This window comes from Akebia trifoliata, unplaced genomic scaffold, assembly GCF_017979445.1.
Source record: "Akebia trifoliata isolate Shusen 1 unplaced genomic scaffold, ASM1797944v1 Contig00263, whole genome shotgun sequence".
Taxonomy (NCBI): Eukaryota; Viridiplantae; Streptophyta; class Magnoliopsida; order Ranunculales; family Lardizabalaceae; genus Akebia; species Akebia trifoliata.
In genome coordinates this window covers 11,108-34,122 of record NW_028236912.1, presented here as the reverse complement: position 1 = coordinate 34,122, position 23,015 = coordinate 11,108, and the positions used below count along the sequence as shown (strand labels likewise).

General features: G+C 33.8%; 1 protein-coding gene and 1 pseudogene across 1 annotated transcript; one reads left to right on the top strand and one right to left on the bottom strand.

Moving 5' to 3' along the window:
- Positions 1-3,903: 3,903 nt before the first annotated feature.
- On the bottom strand, positions 3,904-7,029 carry LOC147381776 (uncharacterized; annotated as a pseudogene).
- A 5,744-nt stretch (positions 7,030-12,773) lies between these two features.
- On the top strand, positions 12,774-15,940 carry LOC147381775 (uncharacterized). Its single transcript, XM_086429992.1, has 2 exons — positions 12,774-15,450; positions 15,579-15,940. Exons 1-2 carry the CDS (start codon positions 12,774-12,776, stop codon positions 15,938-15,940), a joined length of 3,039 nt encoding a protein of 1,012 aa, XP_086286118.1.
- Positions 15,941-23,015: the final 7,075 nt, after the last annotated feature.

Below are 23,015 nucleotides of genomic sequence, written 5' to 3'. Positions count from 1 at the left end.
TTTAAATCATGTATAACTACCAAATCGATAATCTATGAATATAGCAACTTTCCAAATTGACAGCATATGAATATAGGTAAAATTTTTAAATTAAAAGAATTTCATATGTGTCCAATTTCTAAATCACTAAAATGAGGATATGCGCATAATATTTAAATGTTCAAAATAGTCATCATCCGAAGCATGCATATTTCCCAAATTATCCATTGATTAATTGCAAGCATGAAAACTTATCAAGCTATCAATTTTCTACACAAGCGATAATTTTTATTAAACCAATAAACATATCACATGCTGGAAATTTCTAAATTAGAGAAAACAAAATCTTTGCACACAAATTAAATCTCAATTTAATAGTTAAATCATGGACACCTTCCAATCTAACAACCAATCCTCGAATCATCAAACAATACATCACATGATAGGATTAATCGAATTTAATCTTTACTTATTCCTAAACATGGATAATTGCTAAAGTAATTCGGGTTATTCTAGTAAAAGAAATTCGTTTAACTTCAATTTCATTAGCTTAAACGTAGTGATCATAAATTTCGCACAAATAATACAATCCCTAACCCTATGAATATTAGAAATAAAATGAAAGGGATGAGAACCACAAGTCACACGATGAGTATCATCCAAGAATAATAGAAAGCATCAATGGACAAAGTAATCCTAAAATAAATATAAAAAAAAAATAGATCATGAAGAGGAGAAAGAAAAATAAACACTATTGAAATCAAACTTACCTTTACAATAGAATGGAGGCTACCATGTGTTCTTTTAGTTGCAACTCGAGCCGACTTGCAAGTGTTGTATCAATAAAAGGCGAGAATACGATTGTTGTGCTAAGGAGTTGTTTAGAGACAAAGAAGAGTAAGGGGGGCTGATGTTGGAGAAGACAGAAAAGGAGGGCAGAGAGAAGTTGACTGCTGTTCAAGCAGAAGATGGAGCATGAGAGAGAGGTTGGCTGCCGTCCGAAATTGGAGAGAGAGAGCAGCATTGCTGTTGTACAAAGTTGGAGAGGGAGAGAGTAGCGTTGCTGATGTAAAGAGTTGGAGGGGGCGAGATCAACATTTGAGGAGGTCGTGAAAGAGAAAGAAAGGCAGTAGAGAGAGGGCATGGGAGAAGGAGTCTAATAGAGAGAAAGCGTGAGAGAGAGGAGAGATTAGAGAAAGAGGGAGGAGAGAGAGGAGCTCGTGAGAGAGAGGGATGGAGAAAAACGTGGAGGAGAAGATCCAGAACGTGAGATGAAGAGAAGAAAAAAAATAGGAGATAGTGAGTGTTGTGGGTGCTGTTTTGGGCTTTCAAAAGAATGACAGAGACTGCTGGGGGCTGTTTTTTTCTTCTTCTTTTACTTCTTCTGGCCTCTGTTATCTAGAAAAGGAAATCAGAGAAGGAGTGGGACATTAATGGCGGCTGGAATTGAGACATTTTTCCTCTAAAACGTGGGGAGCGGGAATAGAGATGGCTAGGGGTGCTGTAGAAGAGAGAGACCAAGGAGAGAAGATCCACATTATTTTCCTTTCTTTTTTTTTCTTTTCCTTCCTTCTTAAAAGAATGGGAGGGTGATCCCATGCTACTCGTACTTTGATATTTCTCCATCGATTGGGTGCATTGATTGATTGATTGAACCTCAATTTTAATTTGATTGGTCAATTGAATTTTAATTTTTGATTCGATTGATTGATTTTATTTTAATTTGATTAGACTCAACTTGATTGGTTGGTTAATTCTTAATTTGAATTTTAATTGGATTTTGATTAATTTGACTGTTTGATTGAATTTTAATTTTGAATTTATTGGTTGATTGATTTTTAATTTGAAGTTTGATTGATCGGTTAAATTTTAATTTGAAATTTAATTAGTTAGTTAAATTTTAATTTTTAACTTGATTTTGCATTTTAATTAGTTGGTTCAATTTTAATTTTTAATTTGATTTTGCATTTTAATTAGTTGAGTACTTTTTAATTTGAACTTAAATTTGATTTTTATTAACTTTGATTGATTGGTTAAATTTTAATTTGAGTTTCAATTTGATTTTGATTAAATTTTAGTTGTTTGATTAATTTTTAATTTGAGTTTTAATTGAATTTTGATTAAATTTTAATTTTTTAGATTTCTGATGCATGTAATCTTATTGATAATTTTCTGTCATTCTTTTCCTAAGAATCAAGGTCTCTAGGTCAAATTCAGACATTGAGAAGCATTTTGATTATTTTATTGATTTCTCATAAATTTCTCTGTTTTCGTCAATTTGAACCATTAGACTCAAAATCCTATTTTCAATGCGATGAAAGTATTTTCGAGATTTTTCGGGGTTCGAAATTCATGAGGGGTATTTTCGTTATTTTAGTGATTTTTACAGATTTTTATGAATTTTGACGTGAGGTTGCTTTCACTCTCAACGTGATTATTTTTAAGTCCTTAGGTCATAATTTTTTCAGGTGCTGCATCAGATGCAATCAATACAATGTAGCACTGTTGAACTAAACTTTGGTGACCTTTTACCCCTATATAAATTTGAAATAAAAAAAAGAAAATTGTTTTCCAAGATAATATTTTGTCCAATATCTACGAAATTTGGCCTCTCTACATTTTTATAAAAAGTGAACAGTGGAAATTTCTATTTGGATAAGGGTCGGATGGACGTATTAATAGCAAATGAGTTAAAATCTTGTTAGCATTAGCTTTTGCGTCAAGCATGGATTGAGACTAAAGAAGTCTACGTTTAAGGGTCCACATGTAGATCAAATTGGAAATTATAACCACAAAATTAGCCACCATTGGACGTCCCAGTGGTGCCCACACCACTAAAGTCTAGTCCTATTCCAATGACTTGTCTAAGTGCTGCTTCCATTAAATCTTTTAATTACTTAATTCCAATGTACAACTATTTCAAGGGCTCTTTGCCTATAAATTTCACTCAAGAAAATCCTTTTAAATGAAGAGCTTAATTTTCACCATATGATGAGTACATTAATTGGTTTATTTCTCTTTTAATATTCCCTAATTTCCTTGTTTATTTGCTTGCCAATAGGCTTGAACCAAAAATATATTATCAAACCTGATTAAAGTTTCAATAAAAAAATAAAACTTGATGAACCTTAGTACCAAAAGAACTAAAGGTTATATAGAGAGATGGATAGAGACCAAGAGTTAAAATGCACAAATCTGGAAAAATAATAAATAAGAAAACCCAATATCACTGAGTTACTTAGATAGGTCTAATACTAGAATAGATCCAGAGCTTGAAAAAATAAAAAAACAAGCCTGATGAATCTTCAGCTTGAACAAATTGAGAGAGGACGTGATTTTGCACCACAACAAAAATGGAAATTAGGAACGGTTAATAACCGTTCCTAAACGATTATGACATGGTTGAACGACCGTCTTTAATAAGGCGTCGTTAATGAATTTAAATAGATGTCAGTATTTGGAACGGTTAGAAACTGTGCCAAAAACTCAGAATTTGGAACGGCTTGAAACCGTTCAAAATCTGAAAGCACTAACACTACAAAAATATGCCTTAGACATCGATTAGAATCCGATGTCTATAATACTGATATCCTAAGTCTGAGACTTTGGACATCGGTCACAAACCAATATCTAAAATTGTCACATATCGATATCTAAACTTTTGAAAAAAAAAATAGAGATATGCCAATATGGATGGGATTTGACAAAAAATGTGGAAGCAATATTTTAGAGCACGAATAAAACTTAGTAGGCCAATAGATCTCTGCAACTCTATTTGCACAAGCTCGACCAAAAACAACAATGTCAAGCAAAGAATTTGCACCAAGACGATTGGTGCCATGAACTGACGCACACGCTCCATCCCCAGCAGCCATTAGTCCAGGAACAATTGCATCAGATAATTCAACAAGGACTCCCCCAACATCAACTATTAGTCTTCACCACATCGAGTGGAATCGTCAATGCAGCAGTCAAAGCCCCACCAGCAGCCCCAGCCGTGGCATGAACCACCAACCTCTCAATGTCCACATTCTCTATTGTGGACACATCCATCAAACCCCTCTTGGCCGCTTCATACGTAGCAAAATGAACAGCAGTAAATGGGGCATTCATCAAAACAGTAGTCCTATAAGATGCATAAAAAGCCCCATATAAGGACTACTACTCAATTGCAATCTCTGCTTCACCATATCCATAGGTGTGAAGACGGCATCACTTGCAACTGCCGCAAACACACCCGAAACAGCATGGGCAGGCCGAATTATTTGGATTCTCACCAGAGAAATAAACAGCATGGGTAGGACCAGCACCAAGACCCCGATACCTCGGTAGAGTCTGAGGGGATCTTCGAGCTTCAAAGTAGATCGAAGGGCTTGTCGAAGACTGACTGTCTAAGTTGGGCATGAACCAATAGCCTGCATACGGGTTTATTTCCTAAGGTGCAACTGACATAACAACAATTGAAAATGGAAATAGGAGGAGTTAGTATTTTATTTTACTAATTAAGTGCCAGTATCAAGGGTTTAATTAGTCATTTAACCAAGCTGGTGTTGTGTTATTATGGTAGTGGCACTATGTTAATTGTTAGGAGGGATCAGCCAGCCAGCAGTAACCACATCATCACTTTATAAATAAATAAATAATAATTTTCATTAAGTATGATACCAATACCACAGCTGATGATGTTGTTTCTTGTATCAGTAACCCAACCACCTTGCCTAACAATTGGGCAATAAAAATTAATTAATGATCAAATTGTTACGATCGATTGATCAATCGATCATTAACTAGATCTATGCAGTACTACGCAATCAATCTCATTTTTTAATTTTACAATAAAAGAAATTAGAGGAGAAAGTTACAATAAAAAATGGATTGCCTTCTACGGATGGAATATATTTGAAATTGACATCTAAGCAAAACATACTGTCAAGGGAGGGTCCCCATTCAGCATAACAAAATTTATTTGACATTAGTGCAGAAAACCACGTGATGTTGTCTGCAAAGATGACATGAATATCATCTGCAATAAAAACATACCTACACCACGACCTTCTCGAATTTCCATGGTCATAGATCTTGAAACAACATCTCTTGATGCAAGATCTTCGGTGTAGGGGCATAACGTTCCATAAATCGTTCACCTTCACTGTTACGAAGGTTACCCCCCTCACCACAGGATCCTACAAGTTGCATACAGAAACCAAGAATGAACGTACTGGAAAAGAAAAATTCCCTTTAAACATGAGCATTACAGTTTCAAACAAGTGTTTAGAAGAAAGAAAAAGCTTATTTGGTGTTGGAAACACATATATAATTCTACAATTCTAAACAAGAATAGAAGAATTTCCAACATCAATCAGTCACCAATTTCTGTAGAAAAATGCAAATCTAAGTTAGAGATATCTCAAGAAACAATAAAACAATAGAAATAGTGGAAGGGCAGTCATCAAAGCAACAACATATTCATAGTTCTTATTGCTTTACATGCATATGCTCCACAATAGAAGTCACAAGAAAAAGTTATAACAGTCATAAATAACCCTTAAACTGTGCATTCTTTCCTTACACACTACAATATATACTCATCAAAATCTAGGGTCCTATGTTGAAGGAAATGACCTTTCTTTCCTAAGCTCAATCTGAGAGTAATAATTAATGAAAGGTTCAGACCTTACCGTACAATGGGTTGAGTACTAAAATCTTTCAAATCAGAACTTGAAGAAATTAAAGCAGATGATCACGTAGTACAACCATCCAATTTGTAAATATGTATCTAGAGGTTTGCTTTTAATTGTTAGGTTGATTTATATAGGCATTAGAAGAGAATGAAATGTTGGTTACCTCCTGGTTCCAATTGGTTTTCCAAATGACTATCAAGAGAATCAAGGTCTGTAGAACAGTTCCACAAACCATGCCAGCCCAGATTCCCTACAACCATAGCACTACACATTAGTATAAAACTTGATATGCTCCAAAAACTTTCAATTGCTATATTATCCGAAAGCAAATGTGGCAATGAAAGTGAGATTTACCTCAACTCCCCAGTTCAATTTGTAGCCCAGAAAGAACCCAAAAGGGAGTCCAAAAACGAAGTAACAAGCTAAGTTAATATAAGCTACCAACGCTTGGCACCCACCCCCAACTGCAACACCTATACAAGAATATATAGATCAAATAGTATTTTAAAGCTTATTATTATAGAAAATTTTTAAATAAAATTTAAAGATGTGAATATTGAGATATTTACAATAAACAAAACCAATGATCAATGATATAACAAGATCCATTTTGCATCATATCATATCTGAGGGATTTCTTAGTTCAAACCAAAGAAGCAATGTCACTCGATCGATCATTATCAAACTGAGTTAGAGATATCCCAAGAAACAATAATACAATAGAAATAGTGGAAGGGCAGTCATCAAAGCAACAACATATTCATAGCTCTTATTGCTTTACATGCATATGCTCCACAATAGAAGTCACAAGAAAAAGTGATAACAGTCATAAACAACCCTTAAATTGTGTACTTTACATCACTAAAATTGTTTCTTGATACCACGCTTTCCCTACAAAGTAAATAAAACCGATGACACACAAAATCTCCAAAATGTGTTTCTTTATTCAATTCTAACCAAGCTAATTATAAGAATGAGAATTTTAATGCACCATAATCCTCCAAAATATCTGCAATAGAAATTATGAATTCAGTCCAAGTATTATGCACAATGGAAACAAACTCCATGCATAATCCATATAACCTCAACCTTTCAATGGTATTCTAATGTCTAGCATGTAAAACATGACACCTAACCTTGGCACTTATGTGTTTGCCAAATGTGGCACAATGCACAAATAAGTACACTCCCACCCAAACTAGAAAGATGTTAAAAGATAAACCATTCAACAGTCCCGTTCAGAAAACACCAAGAAGTCATTGTTCAATGATTGTTATAGCTGATCCCCTGTAAGAACCATGTCTATATATAAGACGAGTGAAAGCTGATCAACTTTACCTTCTCCCAACCTCTTATTTGAACCCGTCATGCTGTATATGCCCACCAAGCATGCAATGCGTACATAGCCCCACATCAAACGTATGTTAAATGAATGACCAAAAAAAATGTATGTTAAAATGCTAGTCACCTATAAGAACTTCCTATTTTGACACCAATGTCGTGCAATGGGAACAATATTACGGTAAGATTTTCAGAAACACCAACAACTTTGGGTCTGCTATTCTTGCATCCCATACCTAAAAAATAACCAGGAACAATGTATAGACATTTTTTTGATTGTCCAGCATCCTTGAGAATTCCTTCAGAACATGACGGTGCTCTTGTGCTCCATTTGAAACCTGGTTGTTTTTTTTTTCCAATTTTCACCAAAACCTGGAGAGTTACCCAAAATTATCAATAACAAGAAAAAACTAACTATTATAAGTAGGATTATTCGAGGAGTAGCTTTTTTGCCATCAGCTAGAGCATGCAGGCCCGTGGGAGTTAACATTCCGAAGCTAATTGATGCAGGATTTGTCGATGAGAATGGCAAGATCAACTAGGGTGTTTAGCTTTTATTTTTATTTATATATATGTGTGTGTTTGCTTTCTTAAATTTTTTGAAGGTGCCACATCATTGAGGTGGTAAAGCCTGTGTTAATACCACATACATGAGATGAAAACCCAACCTTCGTACTTGCACCTATCAAAAATAAATAAAATGAAATTTTTGGGTCTATAGTTGAGCCAAATTTGATGTGAAACAAATACCGATACCACTGTATGTAAAGAGAAAAAGATTTAAAGGTTTTAGATTCCATAGCATGGGAGAGAGCGACCATTTTCCATGTAAAGAGTAAGAACTCTATTATCTCTTTACCATAGTTTTTGGCCACAAATACGTTTCATTATCAAAGCCTTGTCTGAGTTATTTGCATATCTACCTTCCAGTTCCTTATTCCATGCCCTTATTTTATAACATATTGGGCCACTCTTGCATTTTCACAATGCACGCATTTCTGATTTTATTTTATTTTTTCTAATTTTTCCACTCATCCATCTCAACATCCTTATTTTGGATGCATTAATTTTATGAATATATCATTCCACATTCTATTTCAGGAGGCATAACTTGCCTTGGTGTCATCTTACAACTTTTTTATTTGCAAATACTTTTCCAATTTAGCCATCCAATTCTAATTCAATTGGAAAAACGTCATACTTGATAAGACCTAACATGGAAGCCAATCATCTTGGCCAATATGAGGCATATAAAAGTCCAATGGTATGTTGTGGTTATCAAAAATATCCCCCCTCCCCCCTCTTTCCTTCAGTTCTGTCCTTGTATCACAACCCTTTATGTGCTACTGCCACCCAGGGATAAGGGAGAACCATTTAATCCAGTCATCTTGCCAAATATTGGACTTATGAAAGTCCAAGAGTGTGCTGTGGGTACCAAAAATATACCCCAATAGGTTTGTAAAAATCAGAATGCTCCCCCTTCCTGGCTTCTCTTCTCTCTTCTTCCTCGTACTTTGGTTGTGGCGCAACTCCACTACCACAAGCCAAGATGCTCTTTGGGGTCTCAAATATGAGACTAATCCACATTGTTCCTCATACCAGACATCCTAAACCAATCCTGAGACTGTTATGAGATCAAAGTTTTACACCCCCTCATTGGTTCAATATCAAGTTAGAGTTTGTACAGTCTTGGAGATAAGATCAAGGAATATTAAGATGCTATATTTTTGCAAAAGACATTGGAAACCCAAAGAGATTGTAGCACAATTTATATGTTTATTTTTTGAAATTTGCCTTCTCAATCACAAAATTTGTGGCAGCAGAGAGTTTGATTATCAATAATAAAAAACGATTACTGAAGTTCAGGATTAAATTGTGCAAACCTCCTGTGGCACAGCATGAGTGACCAGAGTATGCAACAGAAAATTAAGTAAATTTGCTCAAGAATGTACATGAGCCAAGAAGGAACTAAGAATCATACTATAAGAGATGCAAAAAGTACGGAACTAAAGTATTACCTGTTTATAGGAAAAGTTCGTCACATGGGGTTTGATCTCCCAATTTTCTTGTCTATTTAAATAATGAAATCATAAATAAACAAAATAAATTTAATCATGCAAAATCTAGAAAAAGAGAAGATGTTTATCATTCAATTTCTATATCGCAAACAACACACAACTACAAAATCGTATCTAAATCATCATCATCATCATCATCATGGTTTTTATCATTCTCATTTACAACATTCAAGCTTTAACAAACCCAACATTTATAGCATTGAAATGTTGTTCACAGTCTGAAAGAAATTGAAATTAAGTCGAGGTACTCCAAACAAATATAAATTACCTACTAGATATTTGGGGTTGTGTGTCCCTATTATATCTACAAAATCAAAAGTGCCTTATACAATCTTAGGATCATACCTTTGTATGTTTCTCAACATTAATAAGACGCGAATACCAAAGATTATCATAGAGTATAAAAATCAGTCGTGCTAATTATTTAATATCTTAAATATGATAATATAATAAGTTACCCAATAGTACACTCAATTCAATTCTACAAGTTGTTTCAACAATTCAGCAACAACTTTAAATATAGTTTTTCCAAACAGAAAGACGTACAAAAACTATCACATGTTAACTGTATAATTGTAATAAAGGTCTTGTTAACGAGACCTCGAGATATCTGAATTCCCAATCTGGTTTCTATTCATTAATGAACATAACAATACAAAAATGTGCAAACCCCCAAATGAGAAATAGTTGTACATAGTGGTTGACATTTAAAAGGACAAAAAATAAATAAAAAAACACGCTACACCAGACAAGCAACATTATCATGAAACACTGTGGATCTGACATCAAGCATCTATTGTAAAATCTGATATGCAATTGTAAAGTAGACTTGAATAAGGAGTCCTACTCCTAGACAATCACGTCTATATTGTTAATAAGCACAAATGCACCATATAAAATATATAGAAAATCAAATCCCCTTAGATCTAAGAAATTAAAAATAACACATTTTTCAAATTACAGAGAGGTCCAACAGAGTACACTTCGATAATCAAATGATTTTCACTAACAGGGGAAAAAAAAACCTTTCAAAATAAACGCGTTTTAATGCTCCAAACTTGATTTTTTTCTCAAAAATACATTATAAATTTAGAATAAATCTCTAATATATATACATTACATTATGAATATATATTTTTTTCCATTTTTTTTCCTGTTTTTTTTTTCTGAAAATATCCCTTGCTGTTTTAAATCCGTACTTCGACTTGGTGACTATGGTTCTAACTAGATAGATCTTTGTAAGCTACGTAAAAACATATATAATAATAGTGAAAGAAACTTTTGGACCTAAAGTTATGTCCTGATTAGGATTGCATTTCACAACTTTAATTTTAAGCAAAGAGGAGTGAGTTTGCAACTTAACCTATTTTCATAATAAAAAGTTATTTAGAAAATTGAATATAACAATATTTGTAAGTTGTAATTATCTTTTCATACCCGATTCTGGAATTTTCAAAACGATTATACCCATTTTTGTAATTCTCTAAAGAATTTAAACATGGGTGGGGTAACAAAGTTGGTTACCCTTCAAATCATGTCCCCATGGCAGGTGTGAGAGTTTTTATCTGCTTGGAATATGTATATTCATCCCACAATTATTCTAATTTTCGTCCCCAAGTCTGTAATACTATGTTCATCAAAGATCTAGCATTTGTATGCATTATGGAAACCTGATGAAGCAAAGACATTGAGAAAGTATTTGGGTACAAAATAACTTACAGATTTAAAAATTCTGATTACATCGATAATCAAACCGAATAAAAGTAGCTTTTTCTTTTAAAAAAAACTATCATAAGTTCCTGCAATTAAAGTCCAAACAACCACACACCACAACAAAACTGAAATTCGGTTTTCCTATCCTTCATTCCTCAAAGATGTCACAAACATCAAACAATTCACACCATATTTGATTCTTCAAACAATTAATTTCCATAAATAGCCAAAAATTCAACAAATAAAAAATGAAAATTTGAAGAAACACGAAATTAAGAATTCAGATCTAAAAAGATGGATCAAGAAGTTGTTTGGTTGTAGATGGAGACGACTGAAGAGCTCAAGCTCATGAAGCTTATTTATACTCAAGCCACGATCGAGCAAAGCGACTAAGAGAGAGAGAGAGAGACGAGATCGAGGGAGAGCGACTGAGAGAGAGATGAGATCGAGGGAGAGTGACTGAGATCCAGAGAGACGATTGAGAGAGAGAGACGAGAGAGTGACAGTGATAGAGAGAGAGAGGAGACGATCAGGAGAGAGCGACAGAGATCGAGTTTCGTTCCAACTATACAGACGGATTTCGGGTCGAATAAAATGCAGATAAAACGGTTTTTAAATGTAAAACGGTTTAAACCATTTTTAATTAGAAATGGATAAAATCCGTTTTATAATTTTGTTCCTGATTCACTGTTTTCTTGTAGTGTTGAGAGAGAGAGAGAGAGAGAGAGAGAGAGAGAGAGAGAGAGAGGAGCAGATCAAAAAGAATCAGGCCAAAAGAATTGTGTCAAAATATTTCCTCAACAAATGCCTTGTTGATTTGGATTTTATGGCGTTTTTCTAAAAAAACACTCTCATTGATTTGATTTGTGCGGCATTTTCTGAAAAACGTCCCTTTTGGTATGAAATTTGAGGCATTTTCCTAGAACCGTCGGTGTGAAAAAACCTCCACTTGATCTACGTTGAAGATGCTCTTCGTTCTTCCATGACGTTTCTGAAGAAACTACCTCCAAAAGCCCCTTTCATTTTCTTATCTCGACGCTTCAACAAAATCGTCCAAAATAAGAGCCTTTAAAAGCCCTAGTTTTTATAGTGCCAAGAGCAAAGAAATTAGGATTGTGCGATTTAAATGAAAGAACACTAATTGGAAAGAAATTTTTTTTATATGAAAAAAAAATGAAATTGTAAGAGATGAATGTATAAACGTGGGAGATTTGTAGAGATATGAAAGGAGATGCGGTTTTATTGAGGAAAACTATAATAATAATAAAGTAAAAAAAAAAAAAACAAGGATTTAGGTCCGACGATGGTGGTGGCGCCATCAAATTTCTACCATGATGCAATCAATACAATGTAGCACTGTTGAACAAAACTTTGGTGACCCTTTACCCCTATAGAAATTTGAAATAAAAAAAATAAAATTGTTTTCCAAGAGAATATTACGTCAAATATCTACGAAATTTGGCTTCCCTGCATTTTTATAAAAATTGAACAGTGGTAATTTTGATATGGATAGCAAATGAGTTAAAACCTTATTGGACTGAGATGATGAAACGAGTAATTTGTGAGTCACGTTGTGAGGTATTTACACTCTTCATCTCACCTAACTCTAGGTTTTGGGCTGCAGGTCGAACAATAGACTTTTTATTTTATTTTAATTATTTTGCCAATTTCATAATCCAAACGTATTTGTCCTTGTAAAAATATATTTATTTTATTATTTAAATAATTATTAATGTGTGGGCATATAGCATGTTAGCTAAAGACAGTCTCAGATGACATCAGCCTAAAATTATAACATAAAATTAGCCGTCCATTGGCCGTCCACTAAAATCTAGTCCTAGTCCAATGACTTGTCTAAGTGCTTCTTCCATGGAATCTTTTAATTACTTAATTCCAATGTACAACTGTTTCAACGGCTCTTTGTCTATAAATTTCACTCAAGAAGATCCTTTTAAGTGAAGAGCTTAATTTTCACCATATGATGAGTACATTAATTGGTTTCTTTCTTTTTCAATATTCCCTAATTTTCTTGTTTATTTGCTTGCCAACAGGCTTGGCCACATCCAGCATCCAAGGGAATGAAACTGATCGACTTGCCTTACTTGCCTTCAAGGATCTCATTCATGACCCTCTACAAGTTATGAAATCTTGGAATAGTTCTTTTCATTTTTGTGAATGGGAAGGCATTACATGCAGTCGTCGACATCAAAGGGTGATAACGTTGAACCTGCAGTCCCAAGGGTTGGTGGGTTCCCTATCTCCCTATATTGGGAACCTCTCTTTCCTAAGGAGTATTAATCTCCTAAATAACAGCTTCCAAGGTAAAATCCCTCAAGAAGTCGGCCGTTTGTTCAGATTACAAGAATTCAACATGAGCAATAATTCTTTTGTGGGAGAAATTCCAGTCAATTTGTCCCACTGCTCCCACCTCAAAATCCTTCGTTTAGCTAAGAACAATCTCATAGGAAATATTCCCAGAGAGATTGGCTCTTTGTCCAAGCTCATTGTCATGGCTCTAGGTAACAATAATCTAACAGGAGGTATCCCTACTTCCCTTGGGAATCTTTCATCTCTCAACATTCTTGCGCTAGAATATAATAGATTGGAAGGAAGTATTCCTGATTCCCTCAGCCAATTGAAAAATCTGACAATTTTTTCAATAGGTGTAAATATTTTGTCTGGTATGATTCCTCCCTCTATTTACAATCTCACGTATTTAGAATGGTTTTCCATAACACTAAATCAAATGACTGGGAGTCTTCCACTTAAGATAGGCCTCAATCTTCATAATCTCCGCTTATTTTTGATTGGAGGTAATAATTTTTTTGGATCAATTCCTGTATCAATTTCAAATGCTACAAGACTTGAGAGGTTTCATATCGTTCAAAACAATTTTATTGGGCAAGTCCCTATTGAGGTGGGAAACCTAAAGGGCATTAAAGAAATAAATTTGGGTGACAATAATCTTGGAAGTGGGAAATCGAATGACTTGGATTTCCTCAATTATTTAACCAACTCTACCTATCTACACTTTTTGGATATCCATTCCAATAATTTTGGAGGTAAGCTACCCAACTCTATAGCCAATCTCTCCAACCAACTAAATACGTTAAACCTAGGAGTGAATCAGATATTCGGAAACATTCCATCTGAAATTGGGAAGCTTACTAACTTAATTGCATTGAGTGTGGATAATAACTTTCTCTCCGGTAGTATTCCCCAGGGCATCGGGATGCTTCAAAATCTACAGTTCTTGGACTTAAGTGGAAATATGTTCTCTGGACATATACCAAGCTTCCAAGGTAATCTCTCCCGGTTATTCCATCTCAATTTATCGTACAATTCCTTAGAAGGAAACATCATTTCAATTATTGGGAATTCTCAATATTTGCAAATTTTGGATCTTTCTAGAAACAACCTTAATGGAACCATACCCAAATGGGTAATTGGCTCATCGTCGCAGTTAATTTCTCTTAGCTTAGCAAACAATTCTTTGACTGGGCCCCTACCTTCAGATGTGGGTAACATGAAAAATCTTGAATCACTTGATGTTTCCGAGAATAATATGTCAGGAGAAATACCTAGAACCCTTGGTAGTTGTCTGAGCTTGAAAATCCTTTATTTGCAAGGCAATTTCTTTCAAGGACCTATTCCCTCAATTTTTATTTCTTTGAAAAGTATTGAAAATATAGATCTTTCGTGCAATAACTTATCTGGACATATTCTGAAAGATTTAGAGGACCTTAAGTTCTTACAAAATCTGAATATTTCTTTCAATGACTTTGAGGGTGAGGTACCTAAAAAGGGAGTCTTTCAAAATGCAAGTGCATTTACACTTTTTGGAAATACTAAGCTCTGTGGGGGCATCCCAAAACTTCAATTACCTGCATGCCCCATCAGGAAATCTAAACAAAGAGGAACATCTCTTGCTTTCAAGGTGATAATCGGTGTGGCTATTCTAGTTGCAATTGTGGTGACATCCGTTCTTGCTCTTTATTGGAAGAGAAATCCACGAATGAAATCCGTTTCCTCTTTTTTCCTGGGTGATTGGTATAAAAGGCTTTCTTACAATGATCTCCATAAAGCAACAGAAGGATTTTCCTCAGCCAACTTGATTGGTATAGGAAATTTTGGATCTGTATATAAAGGAACGATTCATCCAGATGAGAAGCATGTTGCGGTGAAGGTACTCAACCTTAACGTACGAGGAGCTTCCAAGAGTTTTATAACCGAGTGTAACGCTTTAAGAAAAGTCCAACACCGAAATCTACTCAAGATCCTAACTACATGCTCAAGTGTGGATTTTAGAGGTAATGATTTCAAAGCTCTAGTTTTTGAGTTCATGTCTAATGGGAGTCTAGAAAATTGGTTGCACCCAAGTTCAAACGAAAGGCCCTTATCGAGAAATTTGAACCTTGGCCAAAGACTAAACATAGCGATCGACATTGCTTCTGCATTGGATTATCTTCATAATCATTGCCATACACCAACTATTCATTGTGATCTAAAGCCAAGCAATGTTCTTCTCGATGACGACATGACCGCCCACGTGGGTGACTTTGGCTTGGCAAAGATTCTTTCTAGCAGCACATACAATTCCAGTGAAATTGAAACCAGTTCAATACTTATAAAAGGATCTATTGGGTATATTCCTCCAGGTAAGAATTTAATCTATATTCATTCTTTTTGTTTTCAAATTTTTTACATATATTTTAAAAATTATTTGTAATTTAAATTAGATCTATAACATGACTTAAATACTTACCCAACAATGCATGGATTGCAGAGTATGGCATGGGTCTTGATGTCTCTATAGAAGGCGATGTATACAGTTACGGGATACTTTTGTTGGAGATGTTAACGGGAAAGAGGCCAACTAATGAAATGTTTACGGATGGTTTAAGCCTTCATCAGTTTTCCAAAATTGCTTTGACTGAGCGAGTGATGGAAATTGTGGATCCGTGTCTACGCTTAGAACAAGAACATAATCAAGCTATCAATGATGAGATGAAAGAATACCTGATTCGCATGTTTAAAATTGGAGTTTTATGTTCTGCAGAATCATTAGGTGACAGAATGGAAATCAAAGATGTTTTTGTGGAGTTGCAAGTGATCAAGAAAATGTTTCTCGAGGATAGAACCCTTTAACAGGGAGATGAAACATTCCCTATTTTGTTTTAGATATAGGTTTGGCATAATGCTAATTAGTTTCTCAAATTTTCTTTTTTCTTTTTTGTAGTTTTGTCTAAGATTATCGATGTTTACTTGTGTGTGTAATCGTTTGGTACATCTCCTGTACTTGTTGAAATAGAAAATTATTTAGTCAAGACTTGTTTTTTTTTTTTTTTTCTCTAGAGTCTCAAGTTTCTTTTCACTAGTAATTTACTGAAATGGAATGTTTTTTTTGTTTTTTTGTTTTTAACTTCATCTATTAAGAAATGAGTAAAGATGACTTTCAAAGGCCTTGGTAATAATAAGCTCACTAGAAGTAAAATTCGACAAGATCTCATTTTAAAGTACAAAAAATGACGACCCACTAATATATATATAGGTAGCGTTCGACCACCAAAATTGAGAGCCAAATCCTCCCAAAAAGTCAGCCCATTGTGAAATTTCTAACCTCATCAAAAGTGATTTACAAATTAATGTTTAAAATTGATGGTCCATGATTTTTCAACTTGTAAACTGAGGATAGAGGTTTCCTAATGACGTAGACACCCCATTTTTTGCATCTGCCTAATTCGACAATTCGTCACTTGGTTGTTGTGGATTTCCAATGATGAGCATAAAAAACTCGAAAGCTTATGAGTACTGCTTGATTCATTCTGTTTCTAATTTCTTTTCATCCCCTACTCATCACGACTCAACATAGAAGTTTACATACGCTTAGGATCGCTACATCTTACGTTCGACTTAGCAAGCACATACGCATAAGTTCGTTACACAATTCGATAACTTAAGGACCTTGCTACACTAGGAAAATATGGATTTGAGACTTAGAAATAACCACACATGAACTAAAAGAAACCTCATGCCAAAATCCGTAAAAATCTATAAAAATCACAAAATTGACGAAAATACCCTTCATAAATTTTGGACTTTTGAAAAATCTCGAAAGTACCTCCATTGTACTCAGAATGTGATTTTGAGTCTAATGGGACCCAAATCGATGAAAACAGAGAAATTTAAAAAAAATCATAAAAATGATCAAAATACCCCTCAATATCCAACTCTAACACAGAGACCCTGATCCCTAGGAAAATTAAATTCAAATTGAAAATCAAAATAAAATTCAAATAAAAAATTAAACTAAATTTAACTCAGAAACCAATTTAAAATTCAAATCAAATTCAAAATGAAATTCAAATTGAAAATTAAACTAAAATTTAATCAAGAAACCAATTTAAAATTTAAATCAAATTCAAATCGAAAATCAAATTAAAATCTAACCAAAAATCAAATTAAAATGCAAAATCAAATCGAAAATCAAAATTAAAATTATTCAACTGATTAAATTAAAAATAAGAATAAAAATAAAAACCAACCAACCAATAAATACATAATCGAACTCATTCGACTGAATCAAATTCGAAATAAAATCAAAATAAAATTAAAATTGAATCAACCAAACCAAATTTTAAAATCAAATTAAAATTCAAAATTAAATTAAAAAAAAAATTCAAAATCAAATCATAATCAAACAAAAGTCAAATGAAAATCCTATCGATTAAGCAAAGTGAAAATTAAAATCCATCAAAATTTTAAATCAAAATCCAATCCATCGATTAACATTGAAATTAAAATTCAATCGACCAATTAAAATCAATCAACCAAATTCAAAACTAAAATCGATCAATCGAATTCAAAATTAAATCAATCAACTAAAAGCAAAATCCACTCGATCAAATTGAAATCCAAATCCAATTGAATTAAAATCAAGTTCCAATCGTCAATTAATTTAAAAATGGTCTATGAGAGATCATTAAGGTGAGTAGCGTGGGATCACCACCCCCAATTCTCCAAACATAAAAAAATCTGCACAACCCAAGCTCCATTAAAAAAAAAAAAAATAGCAACTCCATCTTCTTCTTCCAAGCTCTCCATTAACATTCTCTCTCCCTCTCCCTTCACCATTAAAAAAATAGTCGCAACCAAGCTCTCCATTAACGTTCTCTCTCCCTCTCTCTTCACCATTGAAAAAAAAATCAACCACAACCTCACTTCCATTAACGTCTTCTTCGCTGCCCTAAACAAAAAAACTCTAATTTTGGAGGAAGATTCATAAGCTATTTTGAGTTATTGTTGAAGGAATCTAAGCGTCTGAAATCATTCTTCCCAAAATCATTCCCCAATGCATGTGTCAAAAAAGCCTTTTCAAAATAGAATATGCGAAAATTGATACTATATTTGGCATAAGTTTTGGGATATCTTAAAATTCGTAAAAGTGTCTTTTGGATTAGAAAAATGGACTTTTAGCATAAAAATTTCGTAAGTATAATGAAATGGCATAAAAAAACAATTTAGCATAAAAATATTTTGGCTACTTTTTTTTTTTTTAATACTCAAAACAAGGCTATTTCCTATGGTAACTTGTTTTTTTTTTTTTGTCAAATATTTCTTCACTTGCAATTTCTTTAGTAAACCCTTAGAAAATATTCTTCTAAATTATAACTTCTTCCCAACCTTTTTGTACCATCGAAGAAGGGTAAGATCTCTCCATTGAAGCTCACCAACAAAGCTCTAGTTTTGAGGCACGATCATGAACCTTGTAGATCTGTTCACTCTAGAGCTCGTGTTCAATCCTCGATATATTGGAGCTTTTCACCAATGGTTATCACTTTTCTCTTTTTTATTTTTTATTTTTTATTTTATAATTTATTTATTTTTTAAATTATTTATATGTTCTTATCAACCTTGATATATTTCTCCAACAAAGTTATATAAATGAAAAAGTATATAGTATAGTAAAAACGTCATTGATTTCGTGAAACTTTAACTCATCATTTTGAAGTGCTTACACCAAAAGATGGTCCTTAAGGGTATATATAACTGCTTGGGGGATATTTCTAAACACTTATCTTCTCATTTATGAGTTTCTAACCTTCTCAACTATTCCTAGAAGTTTTTACATGAATTGGACTCATTTGACTTTTCTAGCTTCTAGAATTTTATCTTAATGAATTTTCTTTTCAACCCTAAATACCAAAAATACCCTTATTGACTTTTTACTAAAACTACTCTTGAATCTTTATATATTTACAAATTAGGTTTAACTTACAATATAGCTTCAAAGCATTGCAGAAGATGTTAATAGTAAGTTTGCTGGTGATGATCGAATCAATGATGGATCATGGGTTGCCTTTGAACGTTAAAATTGTCATGAAGTTCGGTCCAAAGAATTTTCTAATAGTAATAGGTATTGAGCATCCCTAGAAGAGGGAATTATCGAGATTAACATGCGTGTTCACTATCAAATATTGGAGGAGGAATTAGGTTGGTTAGGTGGGATCACAATAGGCTGGGAAATTTCATTTTGTGAGGATGGACAACACAACACATTGGCTCTCATAGAGCTTCAGGCATGGTCGAGGCATTACAATTTGCCTTGAAGAGATGTTTTAGTCGAATAGATATTAGTATTTGTGCAGATTCTTCTTATGTTATCTGGAGTGTTAAGGGTGCATGAAATTGAGCACTCGTATGTTGCAGTATATATTCATCATATGATAGATACCAAAGAAACAAGTTCAGGGAGTGCTCATTTGAGTTCCATTAGCAAGAAGCCAACCGAGCTTCATACTTTTTAGCTAAATATGGGGCTGCATCTCAAGATGTCTTTGATGTGTATTCTAAGAGATCCGTCTATATATAGTCTTCAACGATGATAATCCTTATGCTCATGTATAGCCCTCTTTTTCTTTGAATAAAGGGTGGTCCCTTATTTATTCTCAGCATACCAACAAAAAAAATGGTCTAGGTTGTTCGAGATGAGTGGTGAACAAGTTGGGACTTCATTCCGCTTCAGCTGTTCGATAGCCCTAGTATCGTCACCTCCCAAACAAGATATGCACTCTTATGTTCTACATTGTAGTTAATGCCTCCTATACTCTCTTTACATTTAAAAAATAAAACTAAATGAAGGGTCATGACTCATGAGATCTCCAATCTCTAGCTTACCAATCAAGAAAAACCTTAAGAACCTAACCATCAAAAGTATCTTTAAATTGGTCTCCATAACATCAAACCATTGTCCTATGCAACATGGAGGTCCCCATGTGGATCACATTGAAAGATATAATCACATAATGAGCTGTGTACACAGAAGTCAAGTAGTTGATCTTGTCCCACATGATATAGATATAAATCCTTGGTTTTGCTAGATCTACATTCTAATTGATGGTAAGAGAAATTGGTTTAACCCCATCTATCGGTGAGATTACCAAGACTACACCTAGGGGCGAAGCCAGGATTTTTGTCAGTGAGGCCTTAGTATTAATAATGATAGTCGATTGATAATCTTGGTTACTTTTTATGCCAATGTTGGGTTCTTACTGCAAACATTAAGAAAGAAGACTAATGAAAAAAAAAAAAAGAATTTACCCTTACCCCAATTTTCCTTACAAGTTCCTCATATTTCCAAGACACTTTTCAAATTCACCTTTAATGCTTTTTATAGCATATAAGAAGTTCGAACTTATAAGGATTTGTGAATAATTCCGTAGTGAAGCAAACTTCATAGACTCCCAAACTACTAGCAACTCAATGGCAATAGTATCCTTCTCTTCACTTCTAGCCGAACTTGCAAACTCCATGTGTCCATCATGATTTCCACCAATAAAATCCCAACCAGCCTCCATCGAACTCAATGAGTCATCCATATTAATTTTTACAAACCTTTCATCTGGACGTACATCTCCAAAGCAAACTCTTCACCTGTGAAGTAATATGCAAACATGAGCAATTCCAACGTTGGAAAAAAGTACTCAAAGATCATGAATCATCATTCATTTCTACCCCATAAAAAATTCCCTTGACGTCTTCTCCAACAGATTCAAGTATTGCATCTTTTGGCTTAGACACAAAATCAAATACCCTTCTGTTTTGTTCTCGCCAAATGTGATAGAGTGTACCACATAAAGTAAAACTTAGCATGTGGGAAACAATATGACTAGGGATTTCCTTTTAGAACAAGTAACTCCTCCACAAGAGAATCCATTCCCACTTTGCTTATGGAAAATCTAGATAAAACTATTTTCCAAATCCAAGCACTATATTCGCATCCAAAAAATAAATGATCATGTGTCTCTACAGATTTTAGGCAAAGAACGCATCTTGAAGGCAAATGAAAGTCCCTTTTTTTGTAAATTCTCAATGGTTGGGATTTTTTTTTTTAATTGCCATCCTGAAAGAAAAGAATACCAAGGTACTATAAATTTATTCTAAATTATGAACTTCCAAGGCACAATAGCTCTCTCCCCAATAAGGCCCAAGTATGCACTTTTTGAAGAAAATTTACCATTTGTGGTGCTAATCCAAATAACCCTATCCTCCATTACTCTTTTTGGAATCGGTTGTGAGTTTAGTAACTTTGTCACATCCAACCTTCTTTGGCTATAAGGGATTGACAAATTCCAAGTGTAGATACATGTGCTTCGAAACCTCTTAGGAGGTTTGAGCTCATCTACGTGGGTTTAGGAGCCATCACCATTCAATTAAGGTATGAATGGATGCCATAAAAATGTTTTAAAAATCTGTTTTTCTTAGCTATAGTGACTCACATATCCATAGGATAGAGTGGAAAGATCTACCTAGAAAACTAAGGTAAGGAAGTTCGGTTGAAGGATGAGGAAGGTGTTAGACACCTTCTCCCTCCCATCCAAAGATGGTTACCAAGGATTGACCAAAGGTGAGATTAAAAATCATTTTTGGATTTTGAAAGTAGAGGGTATTATAGATAAGATTTAGGGAAAATCAACTATAGTCTAATTTTGTAAAATGAAGAAAAGAAGTTAGAGTGCAAGTTAAAAATGAAAGTAGGTACTTGTTGAAAATTTTTGTGAGCTTGAGATTTTGGTGGATATCTACTTGGATTCCACAATTTTGAGCTTTAAAAGTTAATATGCCCACTTGAGAGCATCTTTTGTTGGTTTAATCCTTAGGAAGCATCTGATCAGGGTTTAGAAAGTGATTTCTAGAGCCTTTATTGCATTAACTTTACGAATAAATTACATACTAAATCCCTTTATTAGACATAGTGCATAGCTAGATCATATTTATTAGGCCTATCAATGGATATTCGAAAAATTCAATTTCGATTAAAAATATCGGATATTATTTGAATTTTTCGGATATCAAAGTCGAATTTGGATTTTATTTTAAAATCAAATGAATTTCGGATACGAATTCGGATGTCGTGAAATCTGATTCGATATATATATATATATATATATAGTGTATTCATGTTATACAACAAAGCTTAACTTTTAAACCTTTATCTTCTCTCAACCTAAGACGCAAAAAGAACTAGCTATCAAAGTAACGATAAGGGTGGGTTTTGACTATGCGAGCTCCATAACCACCGTCTTCTCTAGCTAGCGAGCATCCAGGTACATACTCTCTCTCGGTAAAATCCTATTTTTTCAATTGTGCGAGCTCTATAACCATTGCTTCTCCGTCCGACAAGCATCCAAAGATACTTCTTCTCTTTTTCTCTCTTTCACACACACACACACAAAGTAAAACTCCATTTTATGCGATTTTAATACGGAAATAGGTGGAAGATTACAACTTTTGGAGTTGAAAAAAAATAAGAAAATCGATTTGTTTTTTTTATAGATTGAGGATGTTAGTATTTTGTAGGATTTTTTATCGGATCGAATATTATTGAATATTTAATAAAATTTTCAAATTTGAATTCAAATGTTAGTTAGTGATATCCGATCGGATTCAAATTCGAATTCAGATATCATTATTTTTTTTTGGATTCGAATTCCAATATAGCACTATCCGATCGGATACCTATCCATTGACAACCCTAATATTTATCATGGATTTTAATTAAATAATGTATTTTTGGAATTAATTGCTTTTAATTTCGTGTAATAGGAAAATATAGTAAATTTCAACGAATAAGTCAGAAAAATTGAAGCATGAATTGTGATCAAAGACTTGGGAGTAGTCAACTGACCAAGACCCAAGTCTTGTGGGCCCAAGTTGACTACGA